The 24964-nt window shown below is 39.1% G+C and overlaps 1 protein-coding gene across 1 annotated transcript in view; it reads right to left on the bottom strand.

Annotated features, from left to right (window-relative positions):
* The window catches only part of LOC128529092 (adhesion G protein-coupled receptor A1), a 225257-nt gene extending 203552 nt beyond the window's left edge, over positions 1–21705 (bottom strand). Inside the window, exon 1 of the mRNA XM_053502426.1 lies at positions 21028–21705. Within this exon, the coding sequence (XP_053358401.1) occupies positions 21028–21266 (239 nt within the window). The 5' untranslated portion in view covers positions 21267–21705. The remainder of the gene's footprint in view (positions 1–21027) is intronic.
* Between the last annotated feature and the right edge of the window lie 3259 nt (positions 21706–24964).

Genomic DNA, 24964 nt, shown 5'->3' with positions numbered 1-24964 from the left:
TGCAAAGTGACAGTGCTAACCACAAAGCCACTGTGCTGCCTTCCTAATAATTCATAAGTTTAATAACACATAAGTAATAAAAAACAAAATGTTAAACATTGTGTTGAGACAATACTATCCAATAAATATATTTATAAAAAAGAAGCTACAGTATAATATTGCATGTGCATGTTCTCTGATTTGCAGTTGTCCTATACTGTATAATTGCAGTGCATCTTTGTCTGTAAAAGTGCCTGTATTTGTGTAAGTGTATAGTAGACATGGTAAGTCATTGTCAGTGTTTGCTAATGTTCAGTTCTCATATGGCTCTGGTTTTAAAGCTGTTCTTAAGTCCATGATCTGATTGACTGCATAAGGTTAAACAGATGATATCCAGCGTGGGATGCCTTCCACTCTTTTAGTTTCTCTACCAAGAGCAAGAGCTGAATAAGTCTTTCAACAAAGGTGGTGAGCAGCTAATGAAGTTTTAATGACCGTTTGAAGAGCTCTCCTATCTGCTGCCAAGCAGCTGTACCATGCAGTAATACAGTATGTCAGCATGCACTCGATTGAGCAATGTTAGTAGGAAACCAGTTACTTCTGTACTGTAGGCTCCCCAGGAAGCAGTCAGTGCTGTGGGTTTTTAACTACTACTGTGTTGTTGGTGGTCTGGAAGAGATCATCACGGATATGTGCACCCAGAAACAATGACAACAATGCAACAGGGTCTGTATTATACAGTATTTCCAGCAGTCTATTGGGAGGGTGAGGGGGGGTTCCTTTATTTTTAAGGATTTCATTTTATGATTGTATTGGTGGGATGGATGGGAGCATAATCATGAATGCAGAAGGTGAGAAGCTCTGTTGTGGTGCTTAGTTTAAAGATGGAGTAGAGTTCGAAGCCTGATCTGACAGCTTGGGAATAATTTGCATCACATTCCTTGATCCAGTGGTAGGTGGGTGGGGACAGTCCTAGGCTGGGTAAGTTTGGTGACCAGTCTGCCCGGAAGAACAATGTTAAAGGCAGAGCTAAAGTTTATTTAAAAAAAAAAAAAAAACCTTCTCACACTAGCTCCACTGATGTTCAAGGTAGGTTTCATGTGATGTGAAGTGCAATGGCATCTTCAATCAAACTCTTAACTCTGTGGGTTAAACTCCAGTGTGGGTCAAAGGTGGGTGGGTGGAAGACTGGCCTCCATGTGCTTCAGGAACTCTCCAAACATTTCATAATCAAAGGCCACTGATGACATTTTTTTCAGCAGAGGAAGGATTATGATGACTTCAGGCAATGTGGGATAGTCAGGAAGTCTTTGAGAGCAGATATGCACATTTCTTCAGCATCGTTCCTGTCACATCATCAGTGCCAGCAGCTTTCCTCAGATTCACTGCTCAGGAGCACGTCTCACATCATGATGGTGTACCTCTAGGATGGCGAGGGAGGTGTTGTGACTGTCTCCAGTGCTGTCACCTCATAACAAGCAAAGAAACAATTAAGTTCCTCTATAAGGTGTCACCTTTAACACTCGTGCTGATCTTGTGATTGATGATATGCTGGATGACCCACACCTGCTGTTGGTCATTGATGGAGTGGTCCTTAAGCTTCCGTTTGTAGTTCGATTTAGACTTCCTGATTCCTCTGCTCAGGATTTGCTTTAGCAGAACTGTATGAGGCTCTGCCACCTGACCTGAGGGTAACTTTCATCAAGTCACCTTAGTCATCAAGTGTAAATTTTGCAAATGAGACCAGCACTGCATGCAGTGGCTGGGTTGTGTGGGGTGTGGCAACCCACCGACAGCAAGGTTCGAACCCAGATCCAAAAATCAACAACCTAGAGCCACCTGAGCCACTACTTCCTCTAATTTATTCTTGTAAAAGTAGTTCCCCTTGAAAAGAAGCTCGAGCACATAACTTTGGTTTTATTCAAACATCCATCTAAAAGCATTTTATAATGAAACTTGACATTCAGCACACCTGGTAATGTTTCCTCAGTCATCTTATTATCTGCTTTAAACGTGCCATTATCACAAACTGCCGGGTAACCACGGTGCACTTATGGAAAGTCATAAGGGGCATGTGATTAATTTGTACTGTATTAAAAAATAGTAACAAGTTATTACTGACAGGAAAACGGCCTTTAAATCTGCATAGTAAAATCTGCATTGCCATAAATACTGACAGCAAACAGAATCCCTACTTTCGATAGTACGCTGCTGCCCGAAATACTAAAAAAAAAAAAAAAATCGACAGAAAGAGAGACAAATAGACTGACGTTCAGAAGGTCTTCTTGTTAGACCTGAGGCTGTTACTTGCTGAGATATAGAGACAATGATAGACGGAAAAACCGAAGGACAGACAGAAAGATTGTCTTTCAAGTATGAATAATGTCATGATAGTCTCTCAACCTTGTGCTCATTATTTCAGTAGCATGGTGAACAATTGCATTTTCAGATTTCACATCTGCAAAAATATTAATCACAGAGGTGAGAACATTATATCATCCTGTCACCTGATGTGCTGCTCACTCAGGCATGCTCGCATGCATGGCAGTATGCACGTACTGTATGTGTGTTTCAGTGTGTGTGTGTGTGTGTGTGTGTGTGTGAAGGAAAGAGAGCCTGCTTTACATGCACTATGTGAACAAGAATGTCATCTCTACCCTACACACTGACACCAGAGCTGGCTCTTTCATCTTCTTTCTACCTCTCCCAAGGTCGGGCATGGCTCTAGGGAAGCAGCTACCCATGCACTGTGAGTATGGAGCTGAATAAAGATTATAAGTTCCCACGAGGCAACTCTTACAAAGCACATTTGTAAACCGTCGATAGAGCAAATACACAGACCAGTTCCACATGTGGTCTATTAGCAACATGGGAGTGAACAAGGGCAAATCTGTTCGGGGTATTTCACCTCTACTCCCGACCACCCCGGAGAGGATAAATAACAAAAAAAAAAAAAAATCGTACAGAAGAAAAAGCAGCATGCACTATTCTCCTCGAATGTGCTTTTGACAGTCCCGACGCCAATGTTAAAGGACTCTTTAGGGAAAAGGAACTCCTGGAAAGAAATTGCTGGGAGTCAAATTGTAACACTACACAACTGTAATGTAAATGGCAGTTATCTACTCTTATGGGCTTTCTGCTGTCCGACTTTTTGCCCATGATTTTGCACGCTTGCCCTCACATTCTATATCATTTTGTCTGAATATTGTCTGCCAGAAGTGAAATCCTTTATAGAGAGAGACAGATTCTCAATCCTTTTCAGATCACCCTATAAATGCAGAAATGCAATTCAATAACTTTATACCCCTTGAAGCAGATATTTACCATGTTAATTATTTAGCACAGTCATTTATTTATGTATAATACCGGGTAGGAAATTGGTGCAGCAGGCACTGTAGCTTTGCCACCTCAGAGCTCTAGGGATTTGATCCTGAGCCATGGTTCACTTCTATGTGGATTTTTTTTATTTTTTATGTACCAGTTTCTCCAGTTTCCTCCCACTTCCAAAGAAAAATAAAGTAAAAATACATGGCAAAGTGAATTGGCTATGCTGCATTGCCCCAGAGTATGAACAGGAGCACATGGCAGCGTGTGTTGGCGCTTTGTTAAAATTGCAGTTAGATTTCATTTGTTGTAATTTTCATACTTGTTCTCAAGTTCTGAAACTTAAGAGTACAGATATAAAACTCATATACTGTATAATTGCTATAAAAGGCTGGAGTCCCCTAGTTGCCCTGAAACCATGGCATTACTAAAAAACACACAAAGACACACGCATTCCTTCAGGCACTAGTGTTTTGTAACACATCCTGGTGCATGAATGGTAGTAAGTGACCTATTTTTTTTTTTGGCATCGCCTTATTGTGAGCTCTGTGTTCATAACTAATGATTCAGAGCCTCCTCGGGTAATGCACTCCTAAACCAATGCACTGTTTGCTCATTTACCGTTAGTAAGCCCAGATATTTATTTATTTATTAATCAGAAATGTATTTAAATGATGGTGAACCATGACATTATGACCACTCTCAGGAGAAGTAATTAGCATTTATTATCTCGTTACAATGTCTCCTAGAGGCGGCATGGTGGGTTAGTGGTTAGCACAGACGCCATGCACCTCCAGGGTCCGTGTTCGATTCCCGGCCTCGGGGTCTCCCATGGAGTTTGCATGCAACAGAAATTACATCAAAATAACTGGCAGTTTACTATCAACATGGCACCAGGAATGCAGGATAATAATTATTTACGATACAGAAAAAAACTAAATTATTCACTTTTTAAAATAAGTGAGTAACGGGTCAGTTTGGGAGTGCTGGAATCTAAACCTCAAACTAGAAACTAGAAACAAATCTCAAAAAGCAGCGCATTTAGCCGCGGTTCTGTCCTGCTAAATCCAGCGGCCAGGCGCGCGGTGATTTCTGTGACTTTATTTAGAACCAAGGATTGCAAGAACTTAGCAATGATGTTTTCCTTGGGCTGCCTCTTCCCACAACATCCTCAGCAATTTATTCCATTATCTTGTGGCCTGTTTGAATCAAATGTAACGTGCAATTTTTTAATATTATCTTGTATATCTTCAAAACTCATAATATTAAGGCAGATTCAATCTGTTGACGTTTCATTTAAGGAGTGTGAGACTAAACACGACCAAATGAACAAAAAACAAATTGAACGTATTAATTACGCTTCACTTTACACATGGGTAAGAGTGTAAAAAGTGAGGAGTGTTTACAGTTGCTTATCGTACATAGATGAGGGGTGTTCAAGTCAAACCGGGAAATTTCTTATAAATGAAGGTGTAAAACCGATTGACATTGGAGTTTGTATTGCAAACGTTTTTAGAAGGCCATACAGTACTGTACATCAATGATTGACGATCCCGTCCAAGGGCGCTCGGAGTCCGGTGCATAATGAGAAGTACATGTGTTATGTAATGTACTAAAGATGTATTGCTTGCAATTCCAACTGGCCTATAAAGGAATATTATTGGGTTAATAACTACCGCACACACTCTCTCAGAGAGCATGGCACAAACAGAGGCTCTGTGTTTGTGCAAACTCAAGCGTGTGACTGTGTGCAGCACCAAGTCCATGGCTCTGTTTGGCTAGAGGAAGTTCAGCTGCTCCTCGACCCCTCATGCCTTTTCCAGGCCTCTGCACAACGTCCAGGAAATCGCAGGCAAAACATAATTGTACATTATGTAAACAGCACATGCCGAACATCCAGCGCGTCCTTCCAACTTTCTATTTACAATATCAATTATGTTCTCCCAGGATAAGCAGCTTTTAGAGACAGAGAGGCAGAGGACAAGTCAAATATTGTCTCGCAGGGGCTGCTGGAGCAAATGGTCTATGTCATTGCGCTCCATGTTTCTCTGATCGCTTCCATCAGGAATGGGTGCACGATACACACACGCACACACAAATTCTCTCTCATAGACATTCCCTTATACAGTATGTAGTCGACAATATAAAAAGGCCCACTTTAAACCGTGTGTGTGCGTTTATGTGTAGAGCCTTTGTAGATTTGCCTGGTGTTAGTCTTCACGGGTAAAACTCAAGAGCCGAAGCTTAGGCATAATTCACACACTCTCTATTTCCTATCTCCACTTTCAGCCCTCAGAGGCGCGCAGCTGGCCAAACCCGGAGAGAAGTGCTCTCAAAACAGCCTTGGGACATTTAGCCATCCTACTGCGTTATTATAGGGGTGGATGGAATAAAAATAACCCAAATTTTAGCCCTGGTGGGCACAAGTCACACGGACCAAGCAGAGTAGGAATCAAGATTTGAACTATTACAAACATGCCGCGCGGACAGCCCAGTTCTTTCCAGCCTCAGCTCCAAACCCTGTGTTATTCTGTAATATCAGGTTTCTTGGAAGGGCTAACCAGAATAACATATTTCAAATAGGCTAACATTGATGTTGGATGCGAATCAGACATACTTCAGATGGATATTAAGGAGGCTGTTGACTTGGAAGAGGAGAAAGTGTGGCACATCTGGTTGGACAATGCTGAGAGGCAGTTCTGGCTATTTTAGCCACCAGCACTGCAGGACTTGTTGTGTTTATTCATTTATTTATTTCATTTTTTTTTTTTTTTTTTGAGCCTGTCCGCATCATGGATCGGTTACAGCTGACAAGATATCATTGTGCTCCGTGAGAATAACACTGTCGAGCAATCCTGTAGTTAAACACAAACACTAACTGTTGATACAGTGGCTCCAAAAAAACTTAAAGCATGTCAACACTACAAGGCCGACGATTTGCATTACAGCTGCCGGTAAACACAAGGCGATGACTTTCAGCACATCAGATGACAATCTGTACGATTTCTCTCTCTGGAGGGCTGATAACATTTCTTCTCTCATAAGCTCAACCCACAGACAGAAGCCGTGCTCTCAGGATGTTAACCCGGCTGCTTTACGATGTTTAGGAAAGCTGCAGCACACAACACACTTCTGAGAGCCTGAGCTGCCGGTGTCCAATGGATTTATGAGAGTTTAAATAACTTTACTATTTATTATGTCCAGACAAAGGGAGGCAGAGACAACAGCGCAGTAACGGATGCTTGGCAGGCTCCCTATTTTCCTTTCCTTATAGTCTTAGGTAGTAAATAGTCTGTACACATTCTATCAGACACATTCTTAACTTGTCTGAAGGATACAACAGGATTTATGAACTTTTGTTACAGGCATGTAAGTGTGTTTCATCTATGCATTGAACGCTGGGTTGCTTCGGATAAGATTCTTCGAAATGTTTAGACGTAGACAGCTTAGTAGCAATAACTCAGCAGTCCGTGAACTTTCCTGAGACGGAGAGTTCATGGATACGATACAACCCGCTCGGCCTTCCTGAGGTTATTCCCTTTGGAAATTAGGGGAAAAGAAAGCATATGTCATCATATACTGCAGAACCATATGATATTTAATTTGTTTAATACGAGCATTTATTTATTTTGATGTTTTTAATACGTAAAAGCAATGCTGCCTTTAAATCAGCCAACACTAAGCTGACAGCGCTCGCCTGCTGGCAAAATCAATCAGCCTTATATGACTCGGATGGTGAGCAGCAAGCGCACATTTGGGATTTTAAATCTATTTCTACTTATAGACATGACTTTTCTTAACCTTGCTGAATTTATATAATTATACACAAAATGTGTTATAAATCCATTTACTGCAAAACAACAAGCTGAAGCAACCCGGCTAAGCAGCTGGCCAACTAATACCATGACTTCTAAAACTCTTTTAAGGTTAGATGGCTAAGTGCAGGCATTCTTTTATGTAGAGAAGATAAATAAAAAAAATTGTTTTCTAAAGATATATTCGTTAACCTTTAATTGGATAAAGAACCACTTTTTTGGCAAATTTCCATGTATCATTACAATGACAATAAAGGCTCTTTATCTTGTTAAATTCTGTGGAATTTGTATATTTTGGTTTTTTTTACATTTATGTTTTTGCGCACACTTTTTTATTTATTTGAGTGATGAGTGACCTATTAAGAGTTAATCTTATTATTGTGCAAAAGTTGCAACTGTGAAAATTAGGTGAAACTAATATATGAGATAGACTCATTACATAAGACAAGATAGTTCAAGCCTTGATTTGTCATAATTAAGATAATTAAGGTTTGTAGCTCATGAAAACCCCAAATCCACAATCTCAGAAAAATTTTTATATTGTGAAAAGATTCAATATTCTAGGCTCAAAGTGTCCCACTCTAATCAGTCAATTAAGCCATAACACCTGCAAAGGGCTCCTGAGCCTTTAAATGGTCTCTCAGTCTGGTTCAGTAGAAAGCACAATCATGGGAAAGACTGCTGACCTGACAGTTGTGCAGAAACCATCATTGACATCCTCCATAAGTAGGGAAAGCCTCAAAAGGTAATTGCAAAAAATTTGGATTTTCCCAAAGTGCTGTATCAAAGCATATTAATAGAAAGTTATGTGAAAGGGAAAAGTGTCGAAGAAAAAGGTGCACAAGCAGCAGGGATGACCGCAGCCTGGAGAGTATTGTCAAGAAAAGGTCATTCAAAAGTGTTGGGGACTTTCGCAAAGAGTGAACTGAGGCTGGAGTCAGTGCATCAAGAGCCACCACACACACTGATCCTGGACTGGACATGGGCTTTAAATGTCGTATCCCTCTCATAATCATCATTAAGAATTATGATAATACACCTTGCATCGGTAGTGACATCAGACCTTATGCAGAACATACTGATAATATTTTTTTATATGCTTGTTTTGTCCCTGTCCTGTTATAACAAATCTGGTTGCAAATGCCAAATATTAAAAATATTACTAGAACCATGTTCATTATGTGGCTGCTGTAATAAAATATATGCTTTACGATCAAACTCTTGAATCTGGAGCACAAGTATGTATTTAAAAGATTTCTTTTTCTATGTTTTACTTTAAATGCACCAACAGTATATGATCATGACACCATACACTCAGTATACCGCGACATGCTGTACAGTATGTGAATATAAAATGTGAGGCTTTCAAAAAGGCTGAATTTGTCATTAACACCTGATTTAATCAGTCTGGAAGGCCTCAATCTTTAAACGGCCTCCCAGTAAAAACACAATGTACTGTAGGGAAACCATGGAAAGACTTCCAAACCATCCATTATACTGAGACTTCAATTCTGGCATGAATTTAAATGCTGTATGAGCACATCTTGTTGTGCCAAAAATGCATCAAAAATTGGCCTGGTTCAAAATCGATCCTAAAAATTGTCTCCAGTACTTTTCAAAATGCATCATTATTCATTGTCTATACCAATTACGCTGTTTAGGGATGCAGGCAGCCTGGAGCCTATGTGGCAAGCTCCATGCTGGTCCATGCTGGATGGAGTACGAATCCATCAGAGCACACAAGCACTCTACACATACCAAACTATATACTACAGGCAATTTGGAAATATCAATCAACCTTCATGTTTTTGGACTGTGGGAGGAAACGGAAGTACCCATAAGAGACCTACCAAGCACAGAGAGAACATGCAAACTCCTGTACTGTATACTAACCAGAGTGGCGATTCGAACCCCCAGGTGCAGAAAGACAGCGCTAGCCTCCAAGTCATCATGCTGCCATGTCATCATCATTATCATCAAAGCCCATATATGTACTAGAGTGTGAATAATATTTTATTATTATTTTGTGCATTTTTGCTTATTTCACATTTCTTCAATATCAGTCAAAACGACACAACATGTGGATCATTCAGATTTCAAATGGTTGTTAATAGTAGAGCTGATATTTATCTTTTATATAAATTGGCCTTCCCAGAGGCAGTACAGTGGCTTAGTGGTTAGTGCTGTCCACCAGGGTCCGCGTTCGATTCCCCTCGCAGGGTCAGTGTGCATGGAGTTTGCATGGTGGGTTTTTCTCTGGGTACTCCGGTTTTCTCCCACGGTCCAAAGACATTGGACATATAGATTAGGCTAATTGGCGTTTCTAAATTGCCTGTTATGTGTGAATCCGCATGCGGTGGATTGGACCATGTCTCCTGGGATAGGCTCCAGGCCCCCCCACCCCCGTGACCCTGTATACAGGATAAAGTGGTATAGAGGATGAATGAATGAGAGAGTGAGCGGCTTCCATAGGTCCTAGACTACAGTGGTTCCTAGATGGATGGATGGATATGAACTTCTGATTTGATGCTTGGTGTACATGAATGATCACACATTAACAGTATTATGTCCTCTTGCTCATTCACTTAACTGTTTTAGTAACTGTTTCATTCTGGTAGAGTCATAATGGATCCATAGCCTGTGCCGGGAACACTGGTTCCACATGTGGCATCAATTCAACTACTGACAGGTTTTGTGGGAGAAAAACATATAACCTAGAACCAGAACCATGCAAAATACCAGACAGTAATTCAAGCTCAAGATCAAAATGGGAACCCTAGAGTTGCAGGGCAGCATTGTGACGTACTGCACCATCATGTTATTTCATTAGTGAATGCTCTATAGTTTTTCAATAGTCTAGAGACTAGTAGTAACCAATGTATTATAAAGAAATGACAGAAGAAAAAATGAATGTTTTAACTGTCTGTAGGTTTGACTCCTGGTTAAAGCCAAAATTTGTGTCCTAGACTAAATGCTCAGAGGAAGCCCATGGCTATTATTGTTCACCAGCATGCGAGAGAGCACTGAATAAGACTGTCTACTGGCCTCAGGTAATCTCCACGCAGACAGATAAGGCAGTGCTGATTACCGTGACTTGAGTGCATGAGACCTTGCCCTGGGCTAGCATATCATCTCTGGAACTGAAGACATAACACTTGAGATTATGTCACCACACTTCATATCGTTTCATGATGTCTACTTTTACTGTCAGCTTAAATTAAGAGGGAGCGATAAATGAAGCGAACATGGAGGGAGAGAAAGTGAGAAAGAGTCTTTGCTGATGAGATGGAATAGTTAACCCAGGGCATCTCTGGACGTGTCATTTCCTATTAGGAGCTGCAGAACTGATGTGCATGTTAACTGCAGCCTTCAGATCACTTGCTGTAAAATTTTCAATTCTCAGCAGTGCATGAGCTACACGATTCATGTTACACTTGAGGAGATCGAGTAAAAAAAAGATGGCTGACATTGCTCATGCTTTTAACATGAATCATTCAACTGTCAAAATGGTTCTAAAGAACAAGAACAAGATCATGGAACATGTTAGTTTTATACGGTTTATAGCCAGTTGTGTTAGTATCCTAGTACCTAGACAATGTTTGATGGACTTACAAACAAATTCTACCTACAAATGATCAGAACTTGTTCGTATGTTGGGGACTTACTGTACTCTAAGCGCTGGATTCTGAAATACTTTTTATTTCAAACACCAAACTCCTTTAAGATGTTCTTGTAATCAGGACTGCAAGAGTGGAAGTACCAATGCTGATCGCAGCTTGGCCAAAGAACTGCAAGTCTAAGCTGACCACGTTCATAAGAGAATCAGGGTTAGGTCAATATTTAAATGTTCAAGCACTGAAAATCATTTGAATGCATTAACACCTCCAAGAATATCAGGGATTTGCAGACACATAATTTTTCTTTTGAAAACCACTGACTATGGGAAATTTTGGAGCTTTGCTGAACTCTGTGGTTCTGGGAACCTTTTATCTTACTGATGTGGTTTACTAAAGGAGCCCGAATGATCCTGTTTAAGGTTCAACAGCCTTGTTGGTGGCATGTTTATTGAGCTAGTAGAAAACCACAGATTCATTTCATGTCTGTGAACCAATTCACGAATCAGGACTAATAAAAGGCAGTGAATTCCCCATGTTAGTCATTTTCCGTGAAACTGCAGCATCACTTGCAGAGATGTGCCTGCCACAGTCAGGGAAATAGAAAAATTTAGAATTCCAAACAACAGCTGCTCAATCTCAAACCCAAGGAAACTAAAACACAACCTCATTCACTCAGCTATGGAAGTAAGGTGTGGGTCCATGCACGGAAAATCCTAGAGCGTGGACAGATCCTTTCCACAAGAAGGCTCATCGATGTGCCAAGCAGTAGCCATGTACTTCTCTCTCTCTCTTTCTCTCTCTTTGTAACTGATCCTAGTGCCAGAGCAGCTGTCAGTACGCATTCACACTCCTCGTGCCCTCAACAGCAGCAATGCTGCGCTACACTTGGCCTTGTGTCACACACGCTTAAGACCATTTCAGAGCTCAGCCTTTGACCACTGCTCAAGTGAAGCACTACACTCCTCTTGACATGCACTAAAGAAAAAAGGGATGGACCCTGCTTTAATCACGTCTGATAGATAATATTACCTTTTAGATTTTAGATTAACGTTATTAGAGCATCACTACTGTACAAATGTTTAATGAGCTAGGTTTAAGGTTAAGGCTTGCTTATAGTTCCAGTTTTCCTGGTTAAATACTTAGCTCAAGTTCTTCATGTGTCTGTGTAGTTCCCAAAAACATGCCAGTAGGTGAACAGTTAATTGCCTAAAGGTGTGAAAGAGTGGCCTCTCATCTAGGGTATATTCCCAAAGCTCACCTAGGGTGTCCCTTAGGGCTCTAACTGCACTTCAACCCTGATTAGATTAAAGCACTTACTAAAAATGAATGCATAAATTAGTTAATGAATAGTTCATTTATTGTTTAATTATATAAAGACAATATAGCCATATTACACATGTCAATCTAGGTTTTCTTCTGGGTTCTCTGGTTTCCTTCTTCCATTCATTTTTATAATGAATAGAATAGAATAGCACAGACTAATGCACAGCATACAGTATATCTAAGCTATGTGTGACTGTTACAACTTACAGTAACTGATATATAATCGTACAAATACAAAGATCTTTGGCTTGACACAGAAAGTTGGGTAATAAACTGTACTGTGTAAATGAAAAGAAAGCCAGAACATCCATAGTGACTTGAATAATAAATCAGCAGTATTTCATAAGTGTGCGTGTCAATAAGACAAGAGCATCCACCAAAGAGAAAAATAATTGGGTGGCTGTTTGTCCAAAGCAGAAGCAGCACAAGCCTCTGCCAGGAAAAGTACCATAAGCTTCTCCTGAAATAAACATGTATGAACAGGAGCCAATTAACAACAAAGTAGGTCATTCAATCGGAAAGGGGAACACAAGCGTAACATTTACACATCATTTGTGTGTGTGTGTGTGTGTTACAAGCACTCTAGATGAACATATACAGTACAACTAGCAGCTTTGTTATGCTTTCGTGTCACATCACATTCACAAATTAAAAAAGGGACAAAGTTTGTATACTTGTGCACAAGGACATTTGTTCATTTTCAGCTAAAAATTACATCAGGGATTTTCCAAATTTTAATTAAGGCGTACTGATGGAATAAAATAAATACAAATAAAAGACATTTCTCTAGTATTTCAGAATTCTAGTCAACAGAAAGCCAAGTTAAAAGTTGCTTCTATAATATAATTACCATAATTACTGATTTTAGCTCATAGTAATTCAATAAATATACCGTAGCTACAGTAACCTTATGAATTACTATGTAATATTAGGAGCGAGTGAAGAATGTAATTATATCAAGCATGCACGATGCTTAGACACAATACATATTAACAGACTTTATCTGAAGAATATTGTTTAATCTGGAAATACCATAATGCTCTTATTATAGTCGCAATCCTCTGAAAACTAATGTTTAAATATCCCTGTGACTCTTTGCTGTGCCAAATCTCTTCACACTCTCTATTCAGCAACATTCGCTGTAACCCAGCAGGTCGTCGTTTTAATAATCATTCCAATAATTCAATCTTCACCAATAAATCAAATGAGATTGCCTCTTCAGTCTGTTGCTCTTACAAAAGAGGGGCATCCTGCTCCAAGCACTCAGAGGAGCAATAATGCCAGCATGTTAACGAGGATAAAGCAGCACCCCAGGTTCTAGGGGCAATAAATGTGAAAATGAAGGAGACCGAAGGGAGGCATTAGTACATAGCCAGAGGACGGAACAGTCCAGTCAGCTTACCTCTGACCATATGCACGCTTCCCTCTCGAAGCTGTTTATTTTTTCAGTGTGGGGAAACAAAAGTGAGGCGAGGGTGGCCACTTCAGTTTGATAAAAGGTCACACTTCCTAGTGCAGGAACAAGACTTCCTGGCCAGCTAGTACCAAAACATGAGATCAAGTTTCGAGCCAGAAGTCAAGTACATACGCACTGGGATGAAAAACATACCTAAAGGCTAGATCTTTACAATTGGACACTTAGAAGAGGTGAAGTTACTTTAAATTACATCTGGCAAAACTTGGTGAGCAGCACCTGCTTAAAACTAAACACCAAGACTGGTTCAAATGAAAAGAAAATATATAATAATAATATTAATAATATTAATAATAATATTAATAAATAAAGGCATTTAATCTTATCTCAAACAAATGTTTTAAATTGGATTTTTTTTTTCTCATTTTTTGGAATTAAGTACAACAGCACCACCAATGGTCATGAGTAAAGCACACAGAATGGTATAAAGGCTTTATTTCCAGCCCAGACAAAAGATTTAAAAAGTCAATCTCTGATGATTGTGAAACATACTCACATTTACTAAACCACTCCAATATGTCATGTGTATTTATATTAAAGTACCCAATTTATTAGTAGGACACCTTCAGGAAGTAAAGGAAGGAGAGCTATTGTGCAAATTTTGGTCCGGACAAACAATGTAGCACATCATGTCAATCAAATATACAGGGGGTTGGACAATGAAACTGAAACGCCTTTTAGACCACAATAATTCATTAGTATGGTGTAGGACCAACTTTTGCGGCCAATACAGCATTAATTCTTCTTGGGAATGACAGATCAAGTCCTGCACAGTGGCCAGAGGGATTTTGAGACATTCTTCTTGCAGAATAGTGGCCAGGTCAGTATGTGATGCTGGTGGAGAAAAACGTTTCCTGACTCGCTTCTTCAAAACACCGCAAAGTGGCTCTGGTGACTGTTTAGGTTATGGGAGATGCTTAATTTCACTTTCATGTTCATCAAACCACTCCCTCATCAGTCTTGCTGTGTGTATTGGTGCATTATCATCCTGATACATGGCACCACCTTCAGGATACAAGGTTTGAACCATTGGGTGCACATGGTCCTCCAGAATGGTTTGGTAATCCCTGGCAGTAACGCAAGTATTGGGCCTAGGGAATGCCATGATATTGCAGCCCGAACCATCACTGATCCACCCCCATGCTTCACTCTGGGCGTGCAACAATCTGGGCGGTACGCTTCTTGGGGGCTTCTTTACAATGCAACTCTTCTAGATGTGGAAGGGACAGTAAAGGTGGACAATACGTTTCACATTGTCCACAGCCCAAGATTTTTGCTGCTGGCACCATTGAAACCAACGTTTGGCATTGAGTTATCAAAGGATTGGCTATAGCAGCCCGGCCATGTACACTGACCCTGTGGAGCTCCTGATGAACAGTTTTGGTGGAAACACGAGAGTTTAATTCTGCAGTAAGTTGGGCAGCGGTTTTAAGTTTTTTTAGATACAGTACAATTTGGTCTAGCACCCGGACATCCCTTTCAGACAGCTTCCTCTTGCATCCACAGTTACTCCTGTTGGATGTGGTTCGTCCTTCTTGGTGGTACTGTATGCTGACATTACCCTGGATACAAAAACCACAGCAAAATCACTCTATATTCTTAAAGGGGGTCCGTAGTGTAAACAGACACTGTAAAAATTGTAAAAACATTAGACAAGCAACAACCCTGCATTGAATTTTTCTCACGAGTTTCAAGCCTTGAAAAGACTTGAAAGAACCCAATCTTTTTAAAGAACCCAATGCCTAAAGCTCTAGCACATACGGTTCCTCTGATATATATATATATATATATATATATATATATATATATATATATTTTTTTTTTTTTTTTTTTTTTTTTTTAAATATCACAAAATTGCTGTTGGCTTTGAAGTGAAAGATGGATGCATTCACTGTGCCTGAGAGTTTTGCATTCAAGGGGAGGGACAGCTGCAGCAAGCTGACCAAGCCATGTCCCCATGACTCTCACACACTCCCTGGAATAACAAGCAGAATACAGACTCATATCTTATACCCGTATGAGCTAGAGGCTAAAAAAGAGACATTATTTTCTCTGGAAATTTTTACCTCTAGCCACAACACATCATCAGTAATCAGGAAAAAGGTGCAAAGCAGTAAAATATGATCAAAGTTGTAAAAACATCAAAAATATATGTATTAAAATAAAAAAATTATCTAATTTTTTATTTTATAAAAGTAAACACATTAAGGCAAGCAAAAATTAAAAAAAATCAGCAAGCTGAAACCCTTTGAGATTGAGCTGGTGAAACTTGACATTTTGCCAAACTGGTGTAAAAAGCTGCAGCGTCATTCATAGCCAGTAGGGTTATTCATACTTTATATAATATATAGATTCAATTATATAAAAATAAAGCCTGTGACCTCATACCTAAGCCTTCCTCTACACTTACCCTAAATTTGCAAAACATTTGAGAATGCCATAATTAGATAAATGAGCAGCTTTTAAGCACATCTGCTACTAAAATGAATACACGCTGGCCATTAGTGAGCAAGCCCTCAGCATGAAAACAGTCAAGATTACTACAGTCAGCAATTTATAGGTGAAGCACGAAAGCTATCTGACTCCCAACTGAATGTGCATAGTCAGGTATTACATAGCGTGTATTCAAAGAATCGATATCCAAGCACTAAAAATGCATCATCGATTACAACAGATATATCAATGACATCACCGTATCGGTAGTTTCACTCCTTCATTCATTCATTCATTCATTCATTCATTCACTTTTTAGTAAATGTGATGGGACCATGAACACCTAAGGCTCACCCATGCTCACAGAGACCAAAGCCCAGCCCATCCTGTCAGAAAACACAGAAAAGCCAATGCAACACAAATCACAGATAACAGTCTCCTGGCCATGAACAGACACTCAATGCAGTCAAAGAGCCCAAGGCCTCCAAACCTCTCCAGATGGCATCCCAATCAAGCGCCCATAGGATGCGCCTGGCAAACAAGTCCAATCCACAGAGCTCCCCACCTCACAACCCACATCACCCAAAGGATTTGCTGCCAACTGCATGGTGCCAGAAACCACAGCACACCCTTAAAGGCCCTGTACAGTATATACTATGTATAATTAGTACACAGTGGCAAACTAGCCATAACTCCCTGAGGAATGTCAAATCAATATGGCTGCACAAAGCATTGGAAATGAAGTACAGCCTCCTACATTTACCTGAGACATACTGTTTATACAAGTATTAGCTTTAAATTCATCTACATGTACATACAATCCTATCTCACTCATTTCATCGTCTATACCGCTTTATCCTGTATTCGGGGTCTCTGGGTGCCTGGAGCCCATTCCAGGAGAGTTAGGGCACAAGGCAGGGTGCACCCTGGACATGGTGCCAATCCATCGCAGGGTACACACAAACACACACTATGCCAATTTTGGGAAAATCAGAGAGGCCAGATTAAGGTGGTCTGGACATGCCAATGGAGGTGGACATGCCAATTGAGGTGGACATGCCAATTAGCCTAATCAGCCTAATCTGCATGTCTTTGGACTGTGAGAGGAAACCGAAGTACCTATAGGAAACTCACCAAGCACAAGGAGAACATGCCAACTCCATGCACACTGAGGTGGGAAGCGAACCTAGACCTGGAGGAGCCAGGCAACAGCGCTAACCACTGCACCAGACATATTTCTATTTAACAAATTCCTGCTTAGGATGAAATTCTGAATTCTATTTTAAATAGACTTGTTTATACTTTATTATATACTTTATATTTCTAAAGTAGAAATGGGTGAATTTCTTTTACAGAGGAAATCATCCAGCGCTACTTGAAGCTAGACAGCATTCACTCAGATCACAACACACACAGTACAAAGAGTACAAGTTCAAATGTGCGCACCGTTACACCCCCAAATGGGATCCATTGTAGTTTTTTTGAGCGATAGATGTAGTAAGATGTAGCCTCAATATATATCCTTTTCTTTCTATGACCAATCTGAGACTCTGTAGCGTGAATGAAGCCGGAAACACGCTTTCTTTTCAGGAGAGTGTGAGAGAGAAGAGATAGGCCAATTCCAAATGAGGCACAATTGATTTTTCACAACTGAAAGTTCCAAAGAACAATTGCTTCCCCTGCTAACTCTCCAGCTGGCATTCACATTATTTTTTGCTCTCCTTATTTAGGCACGCCTGTGTATTTTCACTCTCCGATACAGCAGATGGCAGACTGCACCTAGTTGGTTTGGAAGCCACCATTAAACACAAGGAAATGAAAAAAAGATACAAGGAGTCAATCTTTACGCTATGCCTAATGTTACTGATAATTTTGGGGGAAAAAAAACGTTAAGTGTGATGATCTCATGTGCAAGATGCTGTGGTTGGAACTGCCAGGCGGGAGGTCTAGAGAAAAAGTAGTTGGTATGAGCGAAGAGGATGCAGAGTATAGGGTTAGATGGGGGCAGATGATTCACTGTGGCGACCCCTGAAATGGGACAGCCGAAAGATGAAGAAGAAAGGAGAGGAACCCCCAAGACATATTAATGTTGGTTCTGAATGAACATAGCATCTAAAAAAGCAGTTGCTAATGGAAAAATTACATTTTATTTTTCCAGATAAACTAATTAACTAATCCAAGTTGTTTTCCAGCAATACAGATAAGATAAATTATACACAATACTGTCCAACAATCCCAATTCTGTTACCCTGAGGAAAATCACTTTCGCGAATTAAAATTGCACAATAACCAGCTCTGCAGGAATCTACTAAGCAGGAGATCAGCCATAAGGCATATGTAACACTGCACCCAAGGAGGAAAAGATTTTCTGTTTATGCTGATAGGAGTCCATTTAGAGGTGTTAGTTTAAGTAAGTCTTGTAATGTTCTCACAAGATTTATTCCAGTAGTGTCTTACTCAGTACAGCAGGGACTGAAGTAGCTGCTGTCAACAGAAAAGAGAAATTAATTGCTAAGTAATGTGCCTTTTAATAATTCATTGCTTGATTTATTTGACAGGAAAATTGGATGAATTATTTGCTGTCCCTACAATATCTATGCGTCATAATTTAATCGTATGATATACATTAAAAACAAGGTTGTACAATATATATATATATATATATATATATATATATATATATATATGTGTGTGAAACAGCTAAAGCTATAGTAAGTTAGAAAAGTGTGTTTTAATTAATAACTCTAACCAGCATATAAACAAGTGGAGTAGAAAGAAATGCATGTTCTACTGCTGTAGTTTCCAGTCATCTTATCAGTTCGTGTGAGAAGCGTGCAGTGATTTTTTGTGGTCTCAGGGCGTGTACCCAATGCCGAAACAACTCACGGAAGAGCATAAGCAGAAGCGTTTGGATATCTGCAAATAAAATTAAAGAAGGTGAAAGTTTCTTAAAGAGAATCGTTACTGGTGACGAAACATGGATTCATCACTACGAACCTGAAGGTAAAGTATGGAACGGAAACATCCTCAATCACTGACGGAGAAAAAGTTCAAAAGTCAACCATCAGTTGAAAAATTAATGGATACAGTTTTCTGGGATTTTCAAGAGCCAATATTGGACATTATCAGAAAAAAGATCCAACAATCAAGAGTGCTCATGCTTATTGAAGAGCTGAAACCTAAATTTTAAACGGAGAGGACTGCGATCCAAGATCTTGCATGATAATGCGTATCTGCACACTTTTGCCCACGCTGTCGACACCCTTAAAATTCTTAGAAGTCCTAAAGCATCCTCCCTATAGTCCTAATCTCGCTTAATTGGACTTTCACCTGTTTGGTTCCCTGAAAGCAGCCATACGAAGATGAAGAGTCACTTCTGCTGAAGAAGTGAAGACAGCTGTGAATTCGTACCTCACGAGCTCAGCCGAAAAAAATTTGAATAAGGGAATACAAAAGCTTCTTGACAGATGGACAAAGTGTATTAAAGCAAGAACAATTATGTATTTCTAAAAGTTAATTAAATCAAATTTTACAGCCAGAGTCCAGATCATTTTTGATGATTGTGTAGGTGTGTGTGCATGTGTGTTTAATCATCTGCTTGTATCCTTTTCAGCAAACCTAAATGTTGTGGTAATTATCACGCACTGCTTACACAGTGAAAAAAAGGGGAAAAAAACATTTTATATCTTGATATATATCTTGCACTTGTGTATAAACTTTTCATGTGTATATTTTTAATATAAATTCTGTATACTTTTTTCTTAGCATGTTTGTTTTTGTAAATCCTTCTTTTTTTTTATACATATTAACACATACGTTTTGGTTAAAAACATTACAACCTGGACAACAGGTTGGGTCTATGATTATTGCCAAATTGGACCTAAGGTTTTCTGTAAATTTGAATTTCAGAAATAAGATGGCCCATGTCTTCAATAAAAAGCAAAATATATATATATATTAGTGCTGTCAATCGATTAAAAAAAATTAACTAATTAATCGCTAAAAATTTTTGCAATTAATCGCGATTAATCACAATTAAAAGACTGAAACTTTTTGGATATGTAAATGTAAATAATTAATGTAAACTCAAGACAATGAAACTATTTAAATTCAAATATGATTGTTTATTGGAATTTTTGTTTAACTTGTAACACAGATTTTCTCATGTAAACAACATACCTGCAATAAACCATCTATATTCTCCAAATTAACTGTTGGCTTGAAAGCCATATTTATTACAGAAATAAAAACACAGGTATGTGCCATTTGTGTCATTTGAATTTCAAAACAATCAATGCAATTTACATTGGCGAGGCCCTGTAAAGATTGTTTCTGTGGGGTGTTTTGCTTTTAAGTGATATGTCAAAGACGAATTACTTCTCTGGTATTTAAATTCGGCTTTGCAAAATGTACAGATTACTTTTGTTTTATCCACAGAACCATCCGGCAGAGTTTTATACTGAAACTTTCCGTTTAAAAGTCCTTCCTTGGTCTTATCCATACTTCTTTGCACGTTGAACACACGTTGGCCACAACAGGAAATAAAAAAAACTGCAACCGCGTTAATTGCGTTAATTTTTTTTAATGCGTTAAATATTTCAAATTAATCGCATGCGTTAACGCACTAATTTTGACAGCACTAATATATATATATATATATATATATATATATATATATATATATATATAGTTCTGGATTTTACATAATGCGCTTAATATTTGAATAAGAGAATTATGTTAGAATAAATGTGGGTTAAGGTGTCTGTGTAATGTACTTTATAGTTAAAGGAGTTTCCAAAAAAAAGTTTGGAGAAGTCCTGGTTTAAAGTACAAGTTAAGCATCAGGTCTTTACATTAACAGTACTAAACAAAACTTATGCCAGGTAGATGCATATAGGTTTTTTTTTTTTTTTTTTAGTAGATGCATATAGTTTCCTGCAAATTATACAGCTAACCACGTGAATGCACCACACTCTATGTAAGACTGATTAAGATTGTGAACATATCTGGCACGCTTTGCCTCCTCCACCCACCCCTCCCGTGTTGCTCTCAGTTTACTCACAGTGAGGTTGTGGTGGTGAGCAGCGCGCGAGGCTCGAGCGTGTCCGTCAGGTCCGCATCTTCACAAGCCACCGTGACGCGCGCGCTGCGCCGATTCAGCGCCCCGGAGCGCTCCGCTGCGCACTCACAGCTCTCCACGGTGAGGTCTGGACAGTGTCTCCTGCTCGCCACGATTATCCTGCACAAAGCCGCCAGCGCAAAGAACACGCACCCTACTTTCATCCTGGGGCGAAAACGCATGTCGTAGTGTGTGTTTTTTAAGTTATTTCTCCACAACCTGGGATGTTGTAGCGGACCATCTCACGCGCAAATCACATAACGTGCAAGTTTACGCGACCGTGCATGGATGATGGTGATGATGACGCTTGGCCTTCCAAATCCTAAACATCTGGTTTGCGTATAAACTGTAAACGACGTGCATGATGTCCTCGGGATGTCACTTACAGTACGACTTGGCACAAGTTCTTCCTTCAGAAAAAAAAAAAAAAGAATAATAATAAAAACTCGTGGAAAAAACTTTGTTCCGTGTACGGACGTAGATCCAATGCACATCTGTGTGAGAACACATCCGATCTCAGCCCAGCGCGTGTCGGGAACTTCGTGCGCGCTCCAGTCAACAGGTGGTCGGAGTGAAAGATGCGGCGCCTGCACGCGCTTTCTGTCCCGAGTGAGCGCCCGACCTGACAACAAGCCCCGCCCACAAAGACCATAAACGGAAGTGCCGTGCATTCCTATTGGCTCCAAACTGACCACGGGATTCAAATCCGCCCTGATAGCCAGAAGGAGGCGCGTGTCTCCAATATTATCATGTCAAACAGGGTAATACAGAACTAAAAGAGCAGGACAGACTGACTGAATAGAGACTGTACATGTAATGATTGTACTATTCAGCTTGTAAATGATATAACTTTTTAGTTACTTTTATTGATTACTTATTTTAATTATTTAACTTTTTTAAATATATAAATCTAAAAATATATTTAAATTTTGTTTACATATATATAAAATAAATTATATTTCAATAGTTTAAGTTTTATTTTAGCTGTTTATTTATGTCGTTTAATCCTGGTGTTATTTAGTGCCTATATGCAATGCCTTGCAAAAGTATTTATACCCCTTAAACTTTTTAACATTTTGCCACATTACATCCACAAATGCAAATATATTTTATTGGAATTTTATGTGATAGAGCAATGTGATGGCACATGTGATGGCACTATATGTGATTGCACATAATTGTGAAATAAAAGAAACAAACTAAATAAAAATTAAAAGTGTGGTGTGCATTTGTATTCAGCCCGCTTTACTCTGACACTAACAATAAAACCCATCATGAAGCCCAAGGAACTCACCGGACAGGTCATGGCTAATGTTTGGAAAAGTCTAAAGTGTATGTGTGTGTGTGTTGTTTGTACCCTGCAGTGGACTGGCAGCCCATCCAGGGACCTGAGTTTTTGTATGTCAACTTACAATATATGTCATATGAATCATGCAAAATGTTAGAGAGTTTTAGAGTTGGTGAAAAATGTTTTAAATAATTTAAAGAATACTGTACTGGGTGCTTCAACAAACAAAATTGAGAATACATAATATCTTATATCTAAAGTAGACTTAGTCTTTAGATGCAGAAGTTAAAGTGACTTCCTTTTGAAGGTTAGGGTGCGATGCGGTGTACAGTATAAACCTTTTTTGTTAACAATGTGTTGCTTGTATCATTTACAGTTCTAAAGAACTTGCAAGCGCACTGTGTATTGTTTTTCTCTTTGAACGAAACAGCTGTCCTTAAAGATTCTTTATTTCTTTAAAGCTGTACTGTTTTTTTTTTTTTTACTTTTTCAGATACATTTTAGTGTGGTCTGTGAGTATTTAAGTATAGCTGTAGCTGTGTGTTAAACACAAGCAATCCAGTGTTAAGTGTATGTGATTATGAGAGCTAATATAAAATGATAAATAGAGACAGGAGCTTTAACAGCTGGTTTAGCTCCAAAGGCCATAGAGGGGGGAAAAGCTTTTTCTGAGCCTCAGTGTGTAGGGTATACAATCATAGACAGAATGAAAAAAAAAAAAAGAATGGAGAAGAGATCATGAAGGGCTAATGACCTCTGACCTGCAAACCTACCCTGAATTTTCTATCCTTCTCTGCATGACAACATAACAATTTACTGTTTAAAGAAACAAAAAAAATAAAATTCTTAGTCCGCTTCACCTTTTCACACTTTTTAGGAGTAAGGATTAAAAGCATACATTAGGCTTTGCGTTCCATTCACATTGTGTCGCTCCCCTGGCTGCCCAGGGTGGTTGTTTACACAGATGTACGTTCACCTCTCCAGCTTTGGAAGTTCAACGGGGGAATCATCCCACCTTCCCATTTGAGGCAGAGTTGGAAAGATGAAGACAGCTAACATCATTGTCTGGAAAGTTGTTGGATCTGGGCCACCGGTATTCGCTCAGCTATCAGTTCTCTTCACTAATGGGAACCAGAATCTTTATCGCTCATAATGTGTTGCAAGTGTTGGGTCTTTTTTCAGTGCTTTTGTAAGTTTGATTCAAATGTCACATCAACAAATAGCTATGCAACCCAAAGGTGTTAAAACATTCAGAGATAAACAAATTCAATTCAAGATTCAAATAACTTTATTAATCCCAGTGGGAAATTGCTTACTTGGTTCATTTATCATTTGAGCATAAAGGTACATGGTTGTGAACAATATAATATGATGAAATATAGAATGTTCACTTCTCTAAAGGGATACACTTATGGAAAAAAAATAACATTAACTTTTTTGTTTTATTATAAACACCTCCAGAGTTCGTGTTCGATTCCTGGCCAGGTTCGACTTCACCCTCTGTGTGCATGGAGTTTGCATGTTCTCCCCGTGCTTGGTGGGTTTCCTCCGGTTACTCCAGTTTTCTCCCACAGTCCAAAGACATACAAATTAGCCTAATTGAGGTTTCCAAATTACCCGTAGTGTGTAAATGAGTGTGTGAGTCTGGGTATGTGTGTGTGCCCTGCGATGGATTGGCACTCTGTCCAGGGTGTACCCTGCCTTGTGCCCTGAGTCTCCTGAGATAGAGTTAAGGCCCCCTCGCGACCCTGAATACACTATAATGTAGGGCCGATGTGTGAAGGAGGTGAGTAAATAAGTGAGTGTGTGAGTGAGTATGTGTTATTTTATTTTATTTATTTAGCGCTTTTAACAACATTCATTGTCCCAAAGCAGCTTTACAAAAATGCCAAAAAAATCTGTATTAAAAAAATGTGTCTGGATAATAATGAGATTGTCCCTGATGAGCAAGCCAAGTGTGACGGCAACAGTGGCAAGGAAACACTCCCTGAGATGGCAATAGGAAGAAACCTTGAAAGGAACCAGATGCAACAGGGAACCCATCCTCATTTGGGTGATAACGGATAGAAATTATATAACATCATGTTTGTTATGCAGCTGAAAGCTTAATGACTGTAGTTCAGGAACATTCACACACTCATTCACACACTATGGGCAATTTGGGAATGCCAATTAGTCTAATCTGCATGTCTTTGGACAGGGAGGAAACCAGAGTACCCGGGGTAAGACCTACCAATTATGGGGAGAACATGCAGAAAAGTGCCTTCCACTGTGCTTTGGCTGGAAATTGTAAATCATGTATGAAAACTTATTATATTATTGTGAGAAAATCACATATGAAAAAGTAAAATTGTGTAAAATCGTTCACAAAAAATTATCATAACGTAAAACATTTTTGTTAAAAATCATGCATGATTTGAAATTTAAATAATGTTTAATCAGACACAAAATAAAAATATACTGTTTGTGAAAAACAAATTGTGAAATATAACAAGGCATACATGAAAACATGTACATTTAATGTCATGTGACATATTTTAATCATAGATAATTTACTATTTAGTTCCTTTTATTAGTTCCATGCCACTAAAT

Source organism: Clarias gariepinus, chromosome 8, assembly GCF_024256425.1.
Source record: "Clarias gariepinus isolate MV-2021 ecotype Netherlands chromosome 8, CGAR_prim_01v2, whole genome shotgun sequence".
Classification (NCBI taxonomy): domain Eukaryota; kingdom Metazoa; phylum Chordata; class Actinopteri; order Siluriformes; family Clariidae; genus Clarias; species Clarias gariepinus.
Note: the sequence above shows the minus strand (reverse complement) of the source record. Positions and strands in the feature narration are given on the sequence as shown.